Source organism: Carassius gibelio, chromosome B1 (genome assembly GCF_023724105.1).
Source record: "Carassius gibelio isolate Cgi1373 ecotype wild population from Czech Republic chromosome B1, carGib1.2-hapl.c, whole genome shotgun sequence".
NCBI lineage: Eukaryota > Metazoa > Chordata > Actinopteri > Cypriniformes > Cyprinidae > Carassius > Carassius gibelio.
The window spans coordinates 2897257-2913729 of NC_068396.1; the positions used below are offsets into that span (position 1 = coordinate 2897257).

The 16473-nt window shown below is 35.7% G+C and overlaps 1 protein-coding gene across 3 annotated transcripts in view; it reads right to left on the reverse strand.

Annotated features, from left to right (window-relative positions):
* LOC127948782 (runt-related transcription factor 1) overlaps positions 1 to 14753 on the reverse strand; it is a 52169-nt gene extending 37416 nt beyond the window's left edge. The window contains exons 1-2 of one of the 3 annotated variants that reach the window (XM_052545480.1): positions 14259 to 14753; positions 14022 to 14174 (exon numbers count right to left, since the gene is read on the reverse strand). In XM_052545480.1, coding sequence (XP_052401440.1) covers positions 14022 to 14174; positions 14259 to 14322 — 217 coding nt within the window. In that variant the 5' untranslated portion in view covers positions 14323 to 14753. The remainder of the gene's footprint in view (positions 1 to 14021; positions 14175 to 14258) is intronic. The other 2 variants (XM_052545484.1, XM_052545482.1) reach the window with 2 other exon arrangements.
* Positions 14754 to 16473: the final 1720 nt, after the last annotated feature.

The window sequence follows — 16473 nt, forward strand, 5'->3', positions numbered from 1 at the left end:
CAAAAGATCCGTCAGACCTGAGGATGTATCAGTCTTCGATCAAGATCAAGATCAACAGCACTCCAGACACACGTAATCTCTTCAAAACATTAAATTATCTCCTCTGTCCCCCTTTACCACTTCTATAACAGCTGATGATTTCGCCACATTGTTCACAGACAAAACCAGTAAGATAGTTAGTCAGTTCTCAGTCTCCCACATACAGGAATTCAAACCAACCACACCTAGTACTAAACTCCCATCTTCTTCTTCTGTCCCATCACTGAGTCAGAAATATCAAAACTTATCCTCTCCAGCCATCCTACAACATACCCTCTAGAACAAATCTCTACTACACTTTTACCAGCACTCTCACACATTAACAACACATCTCTCCTCACAAGCACCTTCCCCATTGCATTCAAGCAGGATCGGGTAACCCCACTGCTCAAAAAACCTACATTAAACACTTCTCTTACAGCTACAGACTTGTATCTCTTTCCATTCATTGCGAAAGCCCTCAAAAGAGTTGTTTTCAAACAGATATCATTGTTTCTTTCACAGAACAACAAACTGGACACTAACCAGTCAAGTTTCAGGAGTGGCCATTCAGTGGAGACTGATGGCTCTTTCAGGGTGGCTTGAAGAGGGGAGGTATCCAAAGCACATCAACTTGTCACTGGGGTTCCTCAGGGATCAGTTCTTGGACCCCTTCTCTTTTCCATATTCGTGACATCACTGGGTCCAATCATACATGCACATGGATTCTCCTACCATTGCTACGTGATGAAACACAGCTCTATCTTTCATTTCAAACAGATGATGATCTAACGGTAGCTGCACGGATCTCAGGCTGTCTGGTGGACATCTTGGCATGGACGAAAGAATATCACTTACAGCTCAACCTGGCAAAGACTGAGCTCTTTGTCTTCCCTGCCATTCCAACTATACAGTATGATTACTCCATCCAGGAAGGCTCTTCTACAATTACCCCATCAACTTCGGTCAACAATCTTGGTGTAACCTTTGATGACCAGCTGACCTACAAAGATCATACTGCAAAGACTGCTCGATCTTGCAAGTTTGCATTGCACAACATCAAAAAGATCAGGTCCTTTCTAAGAGAACATGTGGCACAACTTATTGTCCAGGCCCTTATCATTTGTAGACTGGACTACTGCAATACTCTTCTGGCTGTACTTTCATCAAGCACAGACAAACCTCTACAAATGATTCAGAATGCATTGATAGAACTGATCTTCTACAAACTGCACTGGTTACCTGTTGCGGCTCGGATCAAGTTCAAGACACTGATGTTTGCTTAAAGAACTGCCACAGGCTCAGCACCCGTCTACTTCCATTCACTATTATGAATCTACATTAGGGTGGCACTTCGTGCAATTTTCACAGGACACGCACTAGCCAGGATTTCTATATTGCCTAAAATATCCACGTTTTGGCTTTGTTGCGCTGCAATGGCTTCTTGTGCTTTTGAATCGCTCTCACATTACTTCGATGTCATACACCGATCAGTCAGCTCAATGCTGCTTTCCATTCAGACACTAAAATGTACACGTATTTGCATCACTTTGACCATTTTCTGTAGATCCCACCTTCTCACGTACCACGATTGGTCGATTTACGTACAAAGTCTGCAGGTTATTGGCCAAATGATCATTACCGTCATTAAGTATGTTAACAGGAATCCAAAGCCAAAACCTGGATATTTTAGCCAATATTGAAATCCTGGCCAGGACGTGTCCTGCGAAAATGGCAAGAATGGCCACCCTAATCTACATCCCTTCCAGAAGTATGAGATCCACTAGTTAGCAACACCTCATGGTAATATCACAGAGAGGCTCAAAATCACTTTCCAGAACATTCTTGTTCACCATTCCTGGCTGGTGGAATGATCTTCCCACCCCTATCTGGAATGATGAATCCCTGACAATTTTTAAGCCACAGCTTTCTAAACTACTTGGGTTCATCGTAAAAAAAAAAAAAAAAAAAAAAAATAATAATAATCTTTCTCTTTATTTTTTTCCTTCTTTTCTAGCTTTTAAAACTTGGTATTACAAAAAACTTCCTGTGTCTGTTTGCCTCTTCAAGAAGAATCACTTTATGTATCCCCCAATTTTTTGAGTCACTTTGGATAAGAGTAAGAATAAGAAAAAAGGATAAGAAAATGACTAAATGTAAATATAAATATATGGTTGTCACAATAGTCACAAGAGGGCACACTTCCGACCAAGAAAAAAAAAACGATACTTATCCAAACATCATAGTATTACCATAATACATCTATGAAAACCATAGTAGAACCATGATACATGTCCAAAAATCATAGTAATGCCATGGTTCTTGTCCAAAAACCATAGTAGCACCATATTTCATGTCCAAAGATCATAGTATGACCATAATGCATGTATCATGGTTTTACTATGACTTTTATACATTTCCAAAAAACGATAGTAGAACCATGATACATGTCCAAAAGTCATAGTATTACCATTAAAATATATAAAAACGATAGTAGAACCATGATACATGTCCAAATGTCATAGTATTACCATTAAACATATATAAAAACCACAAAAGAACCATGATACATGTCCAAAAACCATAACAGAACCACATTACATTTCAAAGAACCATATTAGCACCACAGTATATATAAAAGTGCCATATTGCAGCCATCTGAAACTATCGCTGCAGCATGGTAACACCACAGGTTTTGTAAGGGTTGGTTGCTACAGTTCTTTTAATATTTAGACTAAATATTGCAACTGTGAAAACACTGAATAACAGCTTCCTGTGAAGCAGATACTGCAGAGGAAGGAAGCTGCAGCTGTAAGGCCACCGTTAGGAACTCTCAGTCTAACTGAAAGGGTCTTTGTGACATCTAATGACACACATACACACACACACACACACACACACACACAGGCCCAATAACTGATGCTGCAAAGGATGTGCCATCAGGAAGTCACCCCCCATCCAATGACTGGCCTGTCACTCATTAAACAGAAAAGAGAAGCGTGCATGTGAACCCTGTCGTTTCAGATTCAGAATGTCACTGGTTGCTAGAACTTTAACCACTGAAATGTGTTTTGTGGTCTTTTTTTCTAAAAATCTAACTAATTCAAAATAGACCACATGACCGGATGTTTGTGTGTGAATTTTTTTTACATTCCATTTCAGTTCCTGAGTTTGAATCGAAGTAACATATAGGATGTAGAATTGCTGTGTAGAATTAAAATGAACTGATATTTAAATAAATGTTTGTAAACCAAAATTTGTAAACAAAAAGTTTTAACCACAAAAGCAAAAGTCATACATTTAAGGACAAAACTTCTTAAAGCAATGTTTATGGAATGTTCGTTCATATTTACTATATATGTTTTCATAATGTTGAGACAAAACTTAGAAATCAACACTCTCAAAATGTCTTTATGATGTTTTTTTTGTACTTCATGAATGTTCTAAAAAACCTTTTTGAAACATTTAATAACGTTATAATCGCAGAAAGAAAAATGGACTTACATTCTTAAATTATTAAAAACAACCTTAAAAAACATTATATTTTGATATTATAAAATTAAAATTAGTAGAATGTTTGAGAAATGTGTTTATAACAAGGAAACTGGTTAAATCCTATGTGCCCTCAAGAAGTTTGCGTTCTGCAAGTGAACAACGCCTTGTGGTGCCATCCCAAAGAAATTCAAAATCACTCTCACGGACCTTTTCCTGGACTGTGCCCAGCTGGTGGAATGACCTCCCAATCTCAATTCGTACAGCTGAGTCTTTACTCATTTTCAAGAAACATCTAAAAACTCATCTTTTTCGCCTGCACTTAACCTACTAACACCAGTACTTTTCCTTTTCTTGTCTCTTTTTTTCCATTTAATAAAAAAAAAAAAAAAAAAAAAAATTATATATACCTGGCTATGTGTTCTATACTAGACTAACTGAGACTTGTCATGGCACTTGTATTCTGTTGTTGTTCTTTTGTTGACCTGACTGCTTCTATTGTTCTCATTTGTAAGTCGCTTTGGATAAAAGCGTCTGCTAAATGATTAAATGTAAATGTAAATGTAAATGGAAACTGGACTTAGAATATGTAAACTAAACGTTCAAATAAAATTATATTTCGGCTCAAAAAGTGAGTAGAATATTTTAGGAAGTACTTATTTTAACCATGAATTTATTACCAAGGAAGGTTTGTCATCAATTTTCAATGTTTCTTGACAAAATCCTTTTTGAAAGTTTTGAAAAGCTTTCAAATTTGTTTTCTATGCAAAATATTTCAAATCAGTCGGTAAAATTTTTAGTTGCTAATTTTAAAAAAGTTTTGTTTGTTTGTTTGTTTGATTCTAGTTAGTTCAAAGAACCTTTTTTTAACATTATGAGAATGTTTTTTCTAAATGTTTTTGATGTTCAAAAAGTCTTTTTTTACATTTTTGTTCCCGATTATGTGAACATTAAAGACAACATCAACATTTCAGTGAAGTCCTATACAAACAACATACATCTCTCTATACGGATGATATATTACTGTTTATTTCAGCAGTTTATTACAATCTACATTTTCCTGGATACTGACGATATTTGGAAAGTTTAATTCGTCTTTGCTTCCACTTAATTGCATGGCTAAAAAAGTTTAGACTACCATATAATGTTCCATTAGTTCTTCTGTTTATCCCTTCAGACTATTCCAGATGCCAACTATCTGCAAACTTTAACTAGGGTGGAGCAAGATCTCCAAAGATGGACTTCGATGCCCTTATCGCTACATGCCAGACTCATGCCACAAATCAATTTTCTTAGTTCTATGATCCCATCACCTGCTCTTACAAAAGTTTTGGCACAAACTTAATTTTATGATTTTCATGGGACCTTAAAGAGGTTCCAGAAAAACTTTAAGCTATACAGTGCACTTGGGAAAGAGAAAGGAGGAGGGTATCACTTTACTTCATTTACTTCATCACAGACTGGGGAAGAGTACGGCAGACACGTTCACTTTATCTAAAAATCCTAATCACTAACTTGATTCATTATCATTTTTGTCACATAATTTATTGGACCACACTCAAAAGACATTGTCTTGACTCCTCCTGTAGTCCCTTCTGTGATAAATGTCCCGATCATATTATGAAAGAACGTAAAGAAGTAAAAATAAATCAAATGAGGTGTGTATTATTGTATTATTATACACGGCTTGGCACCGCTTGGAACTTGGCACAAATGTCTACTTTAAAAGATCTCCAAGTATATTGCACAAAACAACGATCAGGACTTTATTTCCCTGCAGGTTTAAATGATATGTGATATCCACACTTGTTACATTTGTTACATTTTATTGTGTTGAAAACAGGAATGTTACTTTTGAATGTCCTCTAAATCATCTTAGGTAAAGATCCAACTCCGAAAATCAAATGTATAAATGTTTTTGTGCCAACGTTTTGAGAACATTACGAAGTTTGAATGATCGTTCTACTGGAATGATGTTTGTTCGTAACCCTGAGATATTATGGTTATGGGTTAGATTCCCAAGAGCGTTAGCCAGAGTTCTGAGACTGTTCTCTTTTAGCCTGGTGTGTAGGCAGTAGATGGTGAGCCCATGACTAGTGTAGTTCTGTTTTTACTGCATGCATGTTTCTACATGACTACATGTCTTTGCCTGAATGAGATCTCTGGTTAGGCTACTTTGCATGTGGGTACGGAAGTGCGGCTAGCCAGTTAGCCACAGTCACCGCTGCGTTACCACAGACAGGCTTCTGTTACTGAGTCCAGACGCATACAAACACTCAACAAAGAAACTTCAGGAACAAACAAGCCCATGACCTTTCTAATGAAATGAACATTTGCTACTGAGTTTGGCGAAGCTACAAACCTAACCACAGTTTTTCAGTAGCACGAGAGTCACTCAGGTGTTTACAAACCGTTTTTCACGTCGCACATTTGCATGCAGCTGAACATGCTCCACTAAAATGTGCTTCATCTTCTATGAAGATTTTCATAATAAGTTCATTGTAAATAACAGGTTCATGAATGAATAAATCTTAATAAAAAAAATACAATATTTTTCAATTCAAATTACAAGGTTCAAAATAAATAAATAAATTTAATTTTTAACTTGTTGATTTATTTGATCTCTCTAAATGAAAATGATTAATACATGCAATTAAATTAACAAGTTCAATTAAAATGAAAATTATTTTTAAACTATTTAGTTAAATTAAATTAACAGAATAAAAAAATGTATAAATGCATTTTATTTTTAACTTGTTTATTTATTTGATCTCTCTAAATGAAAATGATTAATACATTCAATTCAATTAACAAGTTCAATTAAAATGAAAATTATTTTCAACCTATTGAGTTCAACTAAATTAACAGATTTAATAAAAAAAATAATAAATGCATTTTATTTTTAACTTGTTTATTATATTGGTCTGTCTACATGAAAATAGTTGCTTTAAATAACTAACAAGTTCAACAATAAAATATATATATATATATATTTTTTTTTTAACTGATGGAATGAAAATAGTCAGTTTAATTAAGTTAACAAGATCAATTAAAATAAAATAAATAAATAAATAAATAAATAAATAGATTTTGATTTAACTGTTGGAATGAAAATAAGCAAGTAAAAAAAAAGATTGTTAATAATAATGTAAATTTTATTAAACCATCTGAAATATTGAGTTCAATTAGGTTCAATAAAAAAATAAATAACAAGGATTCTTTACATTAGCAGCTAATGGTGATGTTAAGTGTAGCTTGACTGTAGTTCATCTACTTTCTATTACGAGCAGCTTGTAGCTTCATGAGGTTGAAAGCAGCTTCACGAACCCTGGATATTAAAGCCACACGCTGAGGATATTTGCAGTTCAGAGTTGCACTAGGCTTTTGCACATATCCTGTGCACAGCAAACAGACGGAGAGAAAGGGACGCGCACCTTGCAGAAGCTGCTTCTTCCTGTCAGAGCCCTGAACGGAGTCTTATTCCGCTTTCTCAAGTAAAACGCAGGGCTCTAGGTGCTAAAACAGAGACTGGGGCTCTCAGCGGTACGGTTATTTTCATCAGCACGTCTCCCTCGTAGCGTGAAGCTGTCGACTGACAGGAAAAGTGGGTGAGGGGAGGCCAACAGTGAAGGAGAACTGAAGAAGGCAGGGTTCCCGACCTCTTATCTGCGTGCACAAAACCTCTCTGTGGTTTCTGAACATACGCAGTGAGGCTTTCTTTTCCCTTCAGATATGAGTTATGAAACATCTCGTATTATTTGACACGTGTTCGGGCTCCCAAACTGATTTTGATCATGAAGTCTTCATTATGACGAACAGGACGGCTGTCTCCTGCAGATCGATGGCTGACCAATCAGCGGTTGATTTAATATGATGTGGTCAGCGAATCAATGTCTGGCCTCAAAATAATTATTGAAATGAAAGTGGTGCATGTTCGCAGCAAAGCAAACCTCCCTGGAGAAATACACATCTGACTTTTTTTAATTAATGTTAAAAATTGCAAGATATTACGGCAAGCATCATCCGATGCAGCAGTGAAATAAACACTGCTCTCGCTTCACAGAATCAAATCTCCCGTAACCCGGCCTCTTTAGCGACAAAAATACAGTTAAAAGCCATTTTCTCAAAATCTAAATGGACAGAATATTTTACAATAAACTTGCATGAACCAAATTTTTCAACTGATATGAAAAATATTACAAGAAAAAAGTCTATATAGTATTTCCTAATGCTTTCCCTCATAATTAGCGTAAAATCATTTTACTGTTCAATCAAAGTTTTTTACTTGGTGTTAGTAAAAAAAAAAAAAAAAAAAAAAAAAATATATATATATATATATATATATATATATATATATATATATATATATTTTTTTTTTTTTTTTTTTTTTTTAAGTACAGCATATTGATAAATAAATATATATAGCCATTTAAATAAAATGCTTACAAATTTTACTGAAATTAAACTGAAAACAGAATATAAAAATTGAATAGAATTAAAAATATTAACAACAATCTAATTAGTATATCAATACTAAATACTAAATAATGATACTAAAATAGCAATGTTATATACACAGATGAAATGAAACTCAAGAAAAAAATTCAAATATCTGGAAATATTTCTATAATAATAAAATTAAACAATGCTTTTCGAACATTAATGCAAATGCAAAAATAACATAATTAAGCATAATTAAGCATATTTTATGCTTTGGACTAACATTACGGAAAATATCTGCTGTTTTAATAAACTGTTAAAAAAAATATTATTTAACGCTAATTAAAGTGGATATAGTTTTATGTTTAAGTAAAAATTAAAAACAGATATTTTTGTTCACAATTTTTTTCAACAGCATTTCCCAGAGACTTTCAGGAAGTAAAGTCCACCAGTGTCTGTGTTGTGTTCATGTCAGACACCCTTCTCAAACAGGACAGTGTGTTTGAAGCTTCTCTATCTCCTGCATTGATGACGCCGCTCAATACATTCCCATCATGCTTCTGTCGGACGCTGGGCTCGATAGCGAGCGGACGGCGGGTCTGTCCAGCAGACATGAGCTCAATATGAACAGCAGCTGCTCCGTGTGAAGAGAGCGGGGTCAGAAAACGCATTTCAGCACAGCGACACACCGGGGACCAAACTCAATATTAGCCAATCAGAGACGACTCCGTTATTGAGACGTCAGCAATTCATATCAGAACAGGGCTCTTTAATACGGTTCAGGTATTACGAGGAGTCAGAAGCTCCACCAGAAAATAATCATAATAATAATAATAATAATAATAATAATAATAATAATAATAATAATAATAATAATAATTTAAAAAGCTAGTTACCAAGCCAAAATTTTTAAATAAGACATAAAAACAAATAAAATTAAATAATTAAAACTAACCAATAAATAATACAGATATATATATATATATATAGCCTTAAAACAGCCATTAAAATTACTTAAACTTTAAAGAAAAAAAGAAAAAAGTTATATTTTGTTGACTATATTCAGTTTTTTTAACATTAATGCAAATGACAAATTAGCGCAAAATTGATGAAGTGTCTAATTTGCATCTATTGCATAAAATAATGACTATTATTAGAATATTTAATGCTTAATAATTAACTATAATATAAATGATACAAAATAATACAAATATTTGTGATTTAATAAAATCTGAAATAAGTCTAATAAATATATATATATATTTTTTACTATATTCATAATTTTAAACAACATTTTCATAAAGACAGAATTTCATAAAATGTCCAACAGAGAGTAATTTCATCCACCTGTCTCAAACAGGAAAACAGGCCCATAAAAAGCCTTTGGGAAGGTGCGGTGTTTCTCCAATCGGATGCACTGTTTCCTTTTATTGCAGACGTACTCTGGTAAATCAGGAGTTTACTTTGTGGTGGCTGGTGTGGTAAAGCAGCTAATTTATTGCAGGTGACCACATTCCCACAGCCCTGATACGGCCATCGCTCACATCCACACCTTCTCCTTCCGCTAAACCCTTGAAGTTCACCCCAGTGACCACAGGGACGCATGGGAGCGGGCAGCAGGAATTTATGACCCTGTGCAAGTCCCTCTGTGAATCTGCATGGACCAGGCGAAGCGGCTTCCTTCTCAGGTGCCTGTGGATGTAGATAACCAGAATCAGCGGAGGCCAGGCGGGAGACCGCTGGAACGACTGCAGGTCCACAGGAGCACAACGGGTCTCGAGAACCACCGTAAATCCATCTCTGTCCACAATCTCACCTCAGAGGGACAAAAGCAGCCTTGTGAAACTTTCAGTTACTGTTAGACACCCGAGAGATAAATGGAAAGAAAGAGTGGCCAGGGTGCCAGACGGCATGGAGCAAGGAAACGGGCAATAAAGGTGAAAGTGGCTTGACTTGAAGATAAAGAAACGTGCAGTTTTATACATTCAAACAGTTCCTCATCACCCTTCGACACAGACGTGCCACGGCCTACTGAAGTTAACCTTTAACCTCCACGCAGATCTAAGTCACGCACCTATGCACATTAAAGTGCATCCAGATATAACTTCTACTCCAATAAAGTAAAACATGCATCGTCTACCAAAGCAAGCGTAACTTCAACTTGATCCGTCTCTAAACATGTGTTGATGCCACCTGTTTTAAAAACAAAGGGTAACACTTTAGTACAGGGTCCAGTTCTCACTTACAACTAGTTGCTTATTAGCATGCTTATTATTAACATACTGGCTTGCTTATAAAGTACATATAACGCATGACATCAATAATACCCTAAACTTAACAACTACCTTATAAACTATTAATAAGCAGCAAATTGGGAGTTAATTGAGGCAAAAGTAATAGTTGATGGTGAGTATTGGACCTTTAAATAAAGTGTGACCAAACAAGGTAAATAAAATAAAAATTATCAGTATATCTTTCAAAAAAAAATTAAAAATAAAGAAAAAAATCTATTTCAGTATTTCTACTATTTATGTTTATTTTATTATTATTATTTTTTTTTTTTGCAATATTTAGGTATTTGTAACATTTACGAGTGCAAAAAATATTATTTATTTGTACTAAAAGTAATAAATAAAAGTACCATCAAATAAAATTATTAACGATTGAAATATATTTTATTAATTTGCAAATTCTTTTATAACGGGTCAAAATAAACAATCCTTGAACAAAACCTAAGTTATCTTAATTTATTTTAATAAATAAAGTCTGATTAATTATTTTTTTTTAATTTGTTAATTTTAATGAACTAGTTAAAATAAGAAAATAAATTAAACAAAATTAACTAAAAATAAATAAATAAATATTTAGTTCATCAAATGCTGCTGTTATTGCAAAAAAGTATTACATAATACTTAAAAACATTCTGGTCTAGTTAGATAGCTTTACATCTTGTTAGTAGCTTGTAATAATATAAAAATAATAAATATTGTTTAGTTGATTGAAGCTTCAAATGTGCTTTAACTTTAAATCGAGTGTCTTGTAGCTTGACAAGATGCAGTTTCGAAGCAGCTTCCCCAACACTGCTAATGATGACGTCAAGCCAGAGTCTCAGAGCAAACTTCCCTTATTATTTACACACACACACACACACACACACCTTTCTGCGCCGACGTAAAGAATAAACTCAAAGAGGGAACTTTCTTTGAGAACCATGAGCAAGTGCATGAATAGCGACTCCGATAGAGAGGGTGTGTGTGCATTAGATTTACACACACACCATCTGATAAACCGATACCACAGAGATACGGGGTAAATCCTCACACGTGTCTGTCAGCTCGTGCGCTGATAGTAAAGAAGAGAAATGTGTCTGCTAGATCAAAAAGGCCAAAAGCCTGCATAAGACTCCATGTGCATGCTTACATACGCTGACATGCTCTTCAGCTTTGCATATGCATAGTTCTTCCTTGATAAAGGCAAATGCAAATGAGCCGTATGCAACAAACATTCTCATTTGATATAGAAATGTATATGCAAATATGACATGTGCACAAAGACATGCTAACAATGCGTCGATGTTCAGAAACACTCTCCAGTTCAGATAATAAGGGATCCGAGGAAACGTACATTGATGTAAAGTAGACTGCCAATGATATTGTAATGAGCTACTAGAATACAGTGCGCGATGGGTTAAATAATTCAAGATGAGAAAGAAGTGTAAAAGCACTGTTTAAATGTATAGTTGCCAAAAAAACAGAGAGAGAACAGTTGATGTTTCTACATCAGAACAGATTGGGCGAAAAGTGTAATTCAATCTCTTGCTCGTCACTGAAGTCCAAACAGCTGATAAAAACATTATTTCTAAGAAACAAATCCATCATTAAGATGGATTTAACTGAAGTAAGAGTCTATAATCCAGTGAAAAAGTGCATCTCCTGATCTGTTTAAACGCTGCTTGATCTGTGCAGATTTCTCTCCTGATTCAGACCAGAACACTTTTTCACTGGAGGAAGTGTTATTATAGATTATTAGAGTTAAAATCATCTTAATGCTGGATGTGTTTCAGGTTTTGTCTTCTCCAGATGTTCACTGATGGACTGGAGTGCTGTGGATTATTGTGATGTTTTTATCAGACTCTCATTCTGACGGCACCCATTCACTAGAGACACTGATGCAATGTTACATTTAACTCATTTACATCTTGGATGGCCTGGGGGCAAGAACATTTTTAGTGTACATCTCATTTTAAAACAAGGTACACGTTGAGCTGCACAAACAGACGCCTTGGGTTCAGCAACCCTTCCTCATTAATAGAATAAAGGTCGTTTATTTAGTTTCATGTGGTCTTGGCCTCGTCTTCGAGATGTTACATCGAGGCTGTTCACATGTGCTCAAGAACAAACATGCATCGGGTGCGACTGATAAACTTCCTGTGTTAACTGAAAGCGCTCGCATGCATCTACACGTATGTGTGCATGAGAAAGAGACAGTCAGGAAACTGAAATGAGACTTTCTCAAGAAGCGACTGAGAAAAAAAAACAAAAAAAGCAACCATACCTCATGACCTCATTAACAACAGCTACAGAAACGATGCCACAGCATGAACGACAATACAAATGAGCGTTTGAAATGCACGTTTAAACAGTTAGAAGTGACTTATAAAGAGCACATTACCTCTGTGTGATGATCCGCTCAAGAGTTGCTAAACGAGTCAGTTTAACTATTACAGGGTGATTTCCATTCACCCTTCACTCAGTCATTTCAGTAGGAGAAAGAAACTAAAGCATCATCTTTGGGCTTCAGCTGTGAACTCAAACACATTTGAGAAACTTCACCGGCTTTAATCAGGAGGGAAAGTCCAGAGCTGTGCATTAAAACCATCTGTGTCTTACAAATAATAATAATTATTTAAAAAAAAAACAGAACTGAGATTAGGTCAAGAGTTGACTTCTTTACCATTGCTCTAAATTTGTTAACACAAATTAATTTGACTTCTTGAACTATTAAAGCAATAATATAAACATGTTAGTTTCACTCTGCACAACTTAAAATATAAAAAAACTCAAAGTTTGGCACAATGCAAGAATGCAAAAAAAGGTTTGCATGCAACAAAACTCTCAAGCAGTTTCCTTTCTCTAGCTTTTCAATAAGTAAACATCTAATAAGACATTCACTATGACCTTTAAACTATTGAAGTGATACTGAAAGTTAGGCAACAGGTTAGTTTCACTGCAAGACTCCCATAAAAACCCCAACTAACTAACTCTAAAACTCACAATGCAAGAACCGAAAAAGTTTTCAAACTCACTTTGCATGTGATCAAACCTTCTCTAGGGTTTTTCAACAAGGACACAATCCAAAAAGTCACATTCAATGCAACTTTCTTCTGGAGTTTAGCAACAGGTTAGTTTCACTGGACAGGACTCCCGTAAAAAAAAGCTATCTAACTCTAAAACATTGCATAATGCAAGAACCAACAAAGGTTTGCATGCACTAAATCTCTCATGCAGCTCCATCGCAAGCTTTTTCAAAAAGGAAAATCATTCAATACGACCGAAAGCCTTACTACGGCAGGTTAAGCAACAGGTTCGTTTCAATGTGCGAGAAAATAACGATAAAACCAATGCAAGAAACGGAAAAAGTTTGCATGTGATAAAAATCATGCAGTTTCCTTTCTCTAGCTCTTTTCAATAAGGACACGTCCAAAAAGGCTGTTATGCAAACGGGTCCGTTTCACTGTTGTGAGCTATGCAACCAACTCTAAAACCCAAGCACAAGAACACGAGAACTGAAAAAATTGGAAGCTCCCTTTCTGAAGCTTTGACGATGAGGAAACGTCCGAAACGGCGTGTTGGAGTCGGCCATGCATCGGCTGGTTGAATGAGGTTAACCAGTGAAGTACTCACTAACCCACAGACCTGTGGTTTTCAGATTCAGCCACAAGATTTCAGTACTCCACTGACACTGCAAACCAGCACCTCGGTGTCATCGCTTTGCTCAGACACCACATCGATGCGCGTCGGACGGCGATGAGAGACGGGTTGCACCGAAATCGCATCGCATCGGATACTCACCCCTGGAGAAGCATGATTGGTACGACTGGAAGTTTTCGAAGATGCTGTTGGAGGCCATGGCGAGCGACGGCGACTGCTTCTCCTCGTCTTCGTCCGAATCCAACTCTTCCAACTTGATTTGCTCCCGAATTTTGAAGGGCTCCCGGCTCGGCCCTGCAAAGAGCAAAAGAATAGGTCCGTGATGATGACATGCCAGAGGCTTCGTTCAATCGCCCTCCGCGTTCCCAAAAAACACACCCTGAAACCCATGGTCGCCCTGCGCCGGTCCAGCGAGGCGGTTCTGTCCTTGGATTCTGTGCATGCTTCACAGACACGGCAGATTGCGATCGGCGGTCAGCCTGTGGTTGACTGATGCTTACCCTTGTGCAAAAGAGCCGGAGCGCAAACGCAGCACTGTGGTTTTTTTCGGCGATCTGGCTGATTCACACGCTGACATCAACACGTTTTCTCCCTCCCCCTCTCGCTCTCGAGTCCCTCTCGTCTATCTTTATCTCGCTGTTTTCTGGTGCCTAGAGAGCCGTGACCGGTCGCAGACTTGGTTTGTGGTTGTGGCGGCCCACAGAAAGCTTCTCCCTCAGTCAGGCAACAAGTTTAACTGTTCCCCACAACTGAAAAAAAAAAAGCATCTGAGCACCATTGGGCCGTTTAGGTCACATGCTCTAACAAATATAATTCTGGCTCTTTTCTGCACAGGTTTTGTGGCACTCGGGCCGGTCTACCAAACCTCCACCTGTCCACATTTGCTTGAAAAGGAGGAAATAGATGTGGTCTGTTTTAATTGTTAAGAGCGTGCGAGTGGAACAGAGGGGGGTTGAGAGTGAGTAGGTGAGAACACAGCAGCGTTTAACAGTCAATGCGTGTGTGTGTGTGTGTGTCAGAGTTTGTGTACGAGAGCGAGGCGAGTCACGCTGCATAAGTTAAAGCATGCAAATCCATCTCCAACAGAGGACACAATTACTCCTGTGTCTCAGACGCCATAAAGGCGCTGCAGATCGTCAGAATTTACATGGAGCCCTTCGTATCTGTCTCATCTGCTGATTCTGCAAGACAAATAAAAAATAAAATACAGTATTTACTGGCAATGAACTTCCACGTTCTGATCAGTTTTGGTGTAAAAAAATGCAATATCCAATTAGATTTATGTATAAAACACACACAGAATATAAAAACACATTTGAGACATCATAAATGGCATTTATTCACACACAAAGTTTTTTAAATAAAAAATAGAAAAAAAAAATTTCAATGCCATATAATTTTAGGGGTTACATTTTCTTGCTTTTTAGCATCTGACACGAAAAAGTAAAAAAAAAAAAAAAATCATATTTGATGTTTTTCATGTTACATTGTGCCTCACAGATGATTTTAACTTGTTGATTCTGCAAAAAAAAAAAAAAAACACAGATAACAAAATACAGTGTGCATATTTATTTTGATAATGCATCATTTGCATATTGCAAATTTAAATAGCTTCCCAGAAAAAGTTTGTGATTATTTATATGTATATATCATTTTTTTTATTATGATTATTTGTATTAATGCATGTAGCAGACGCTAAATTCACAGTGTAAATTATCATTATTATTATTATCATTTTAGAATTATGATCTCATACTAAATAAAAATATAGTTTAGCCCCAATAAATGTCAATGCACTAAAAACCAAAATATTTAAATAAAACATTTTTATTTTGGTTTTTAGTGCATTGACATTTATTGGGGCTTAGATATATTTTTATTTAGTATGAGATCTTCTTATCCATAATTCTAAAAAACACCTGGATTTGTGTTTTTATTGGCAATTCAATGGCATATCTGATATGCAACTAAAGTGAAGATTAAATATATTTGATACATTTTGACAATTACTTCTCATATTTCAAGCTATGCATGATTATGATTAAATGATTGCCGTTGCACCTGCTTTAATATTAATCTTATTTACAGTATGTGTTTTTCATTTTATACTCTATGCATATACATTATACATTTAATTCCAACCGGTTGATTTTGCAAATAAAACTGTAAACTAACTTACAATAAACCGGTTTAAAATCTTCAGTATATATAACCAGATTTATTAGAAAAGACAATTCATGCACAGTGAAAACAATAATAAAAAAAAAGTAATTAATTGCTTTATAAAACAAAATATCGAATCAATTTGCTCCATAGATGTAATCCGCGTTGTTGAAATTCTAATGCAATGCGATTTATATATTTGTAAGTGGAACCCAAGCAAATACTTTAACTTTACGCAACACACATGCAATTAAAGTGAAAATCATGCATTATTTTAAAAGTGAATTGCATAAACATTTTCCCTTTGCATCATCATTGCATTACCTGCTTCAAATCGTAGACTTGCATGGTATCTTTGAATCTGTTGATTCTGCATGAGAGACAACACAATATCAACTATTAACAGCATAACATCAATAATAACAGCAGT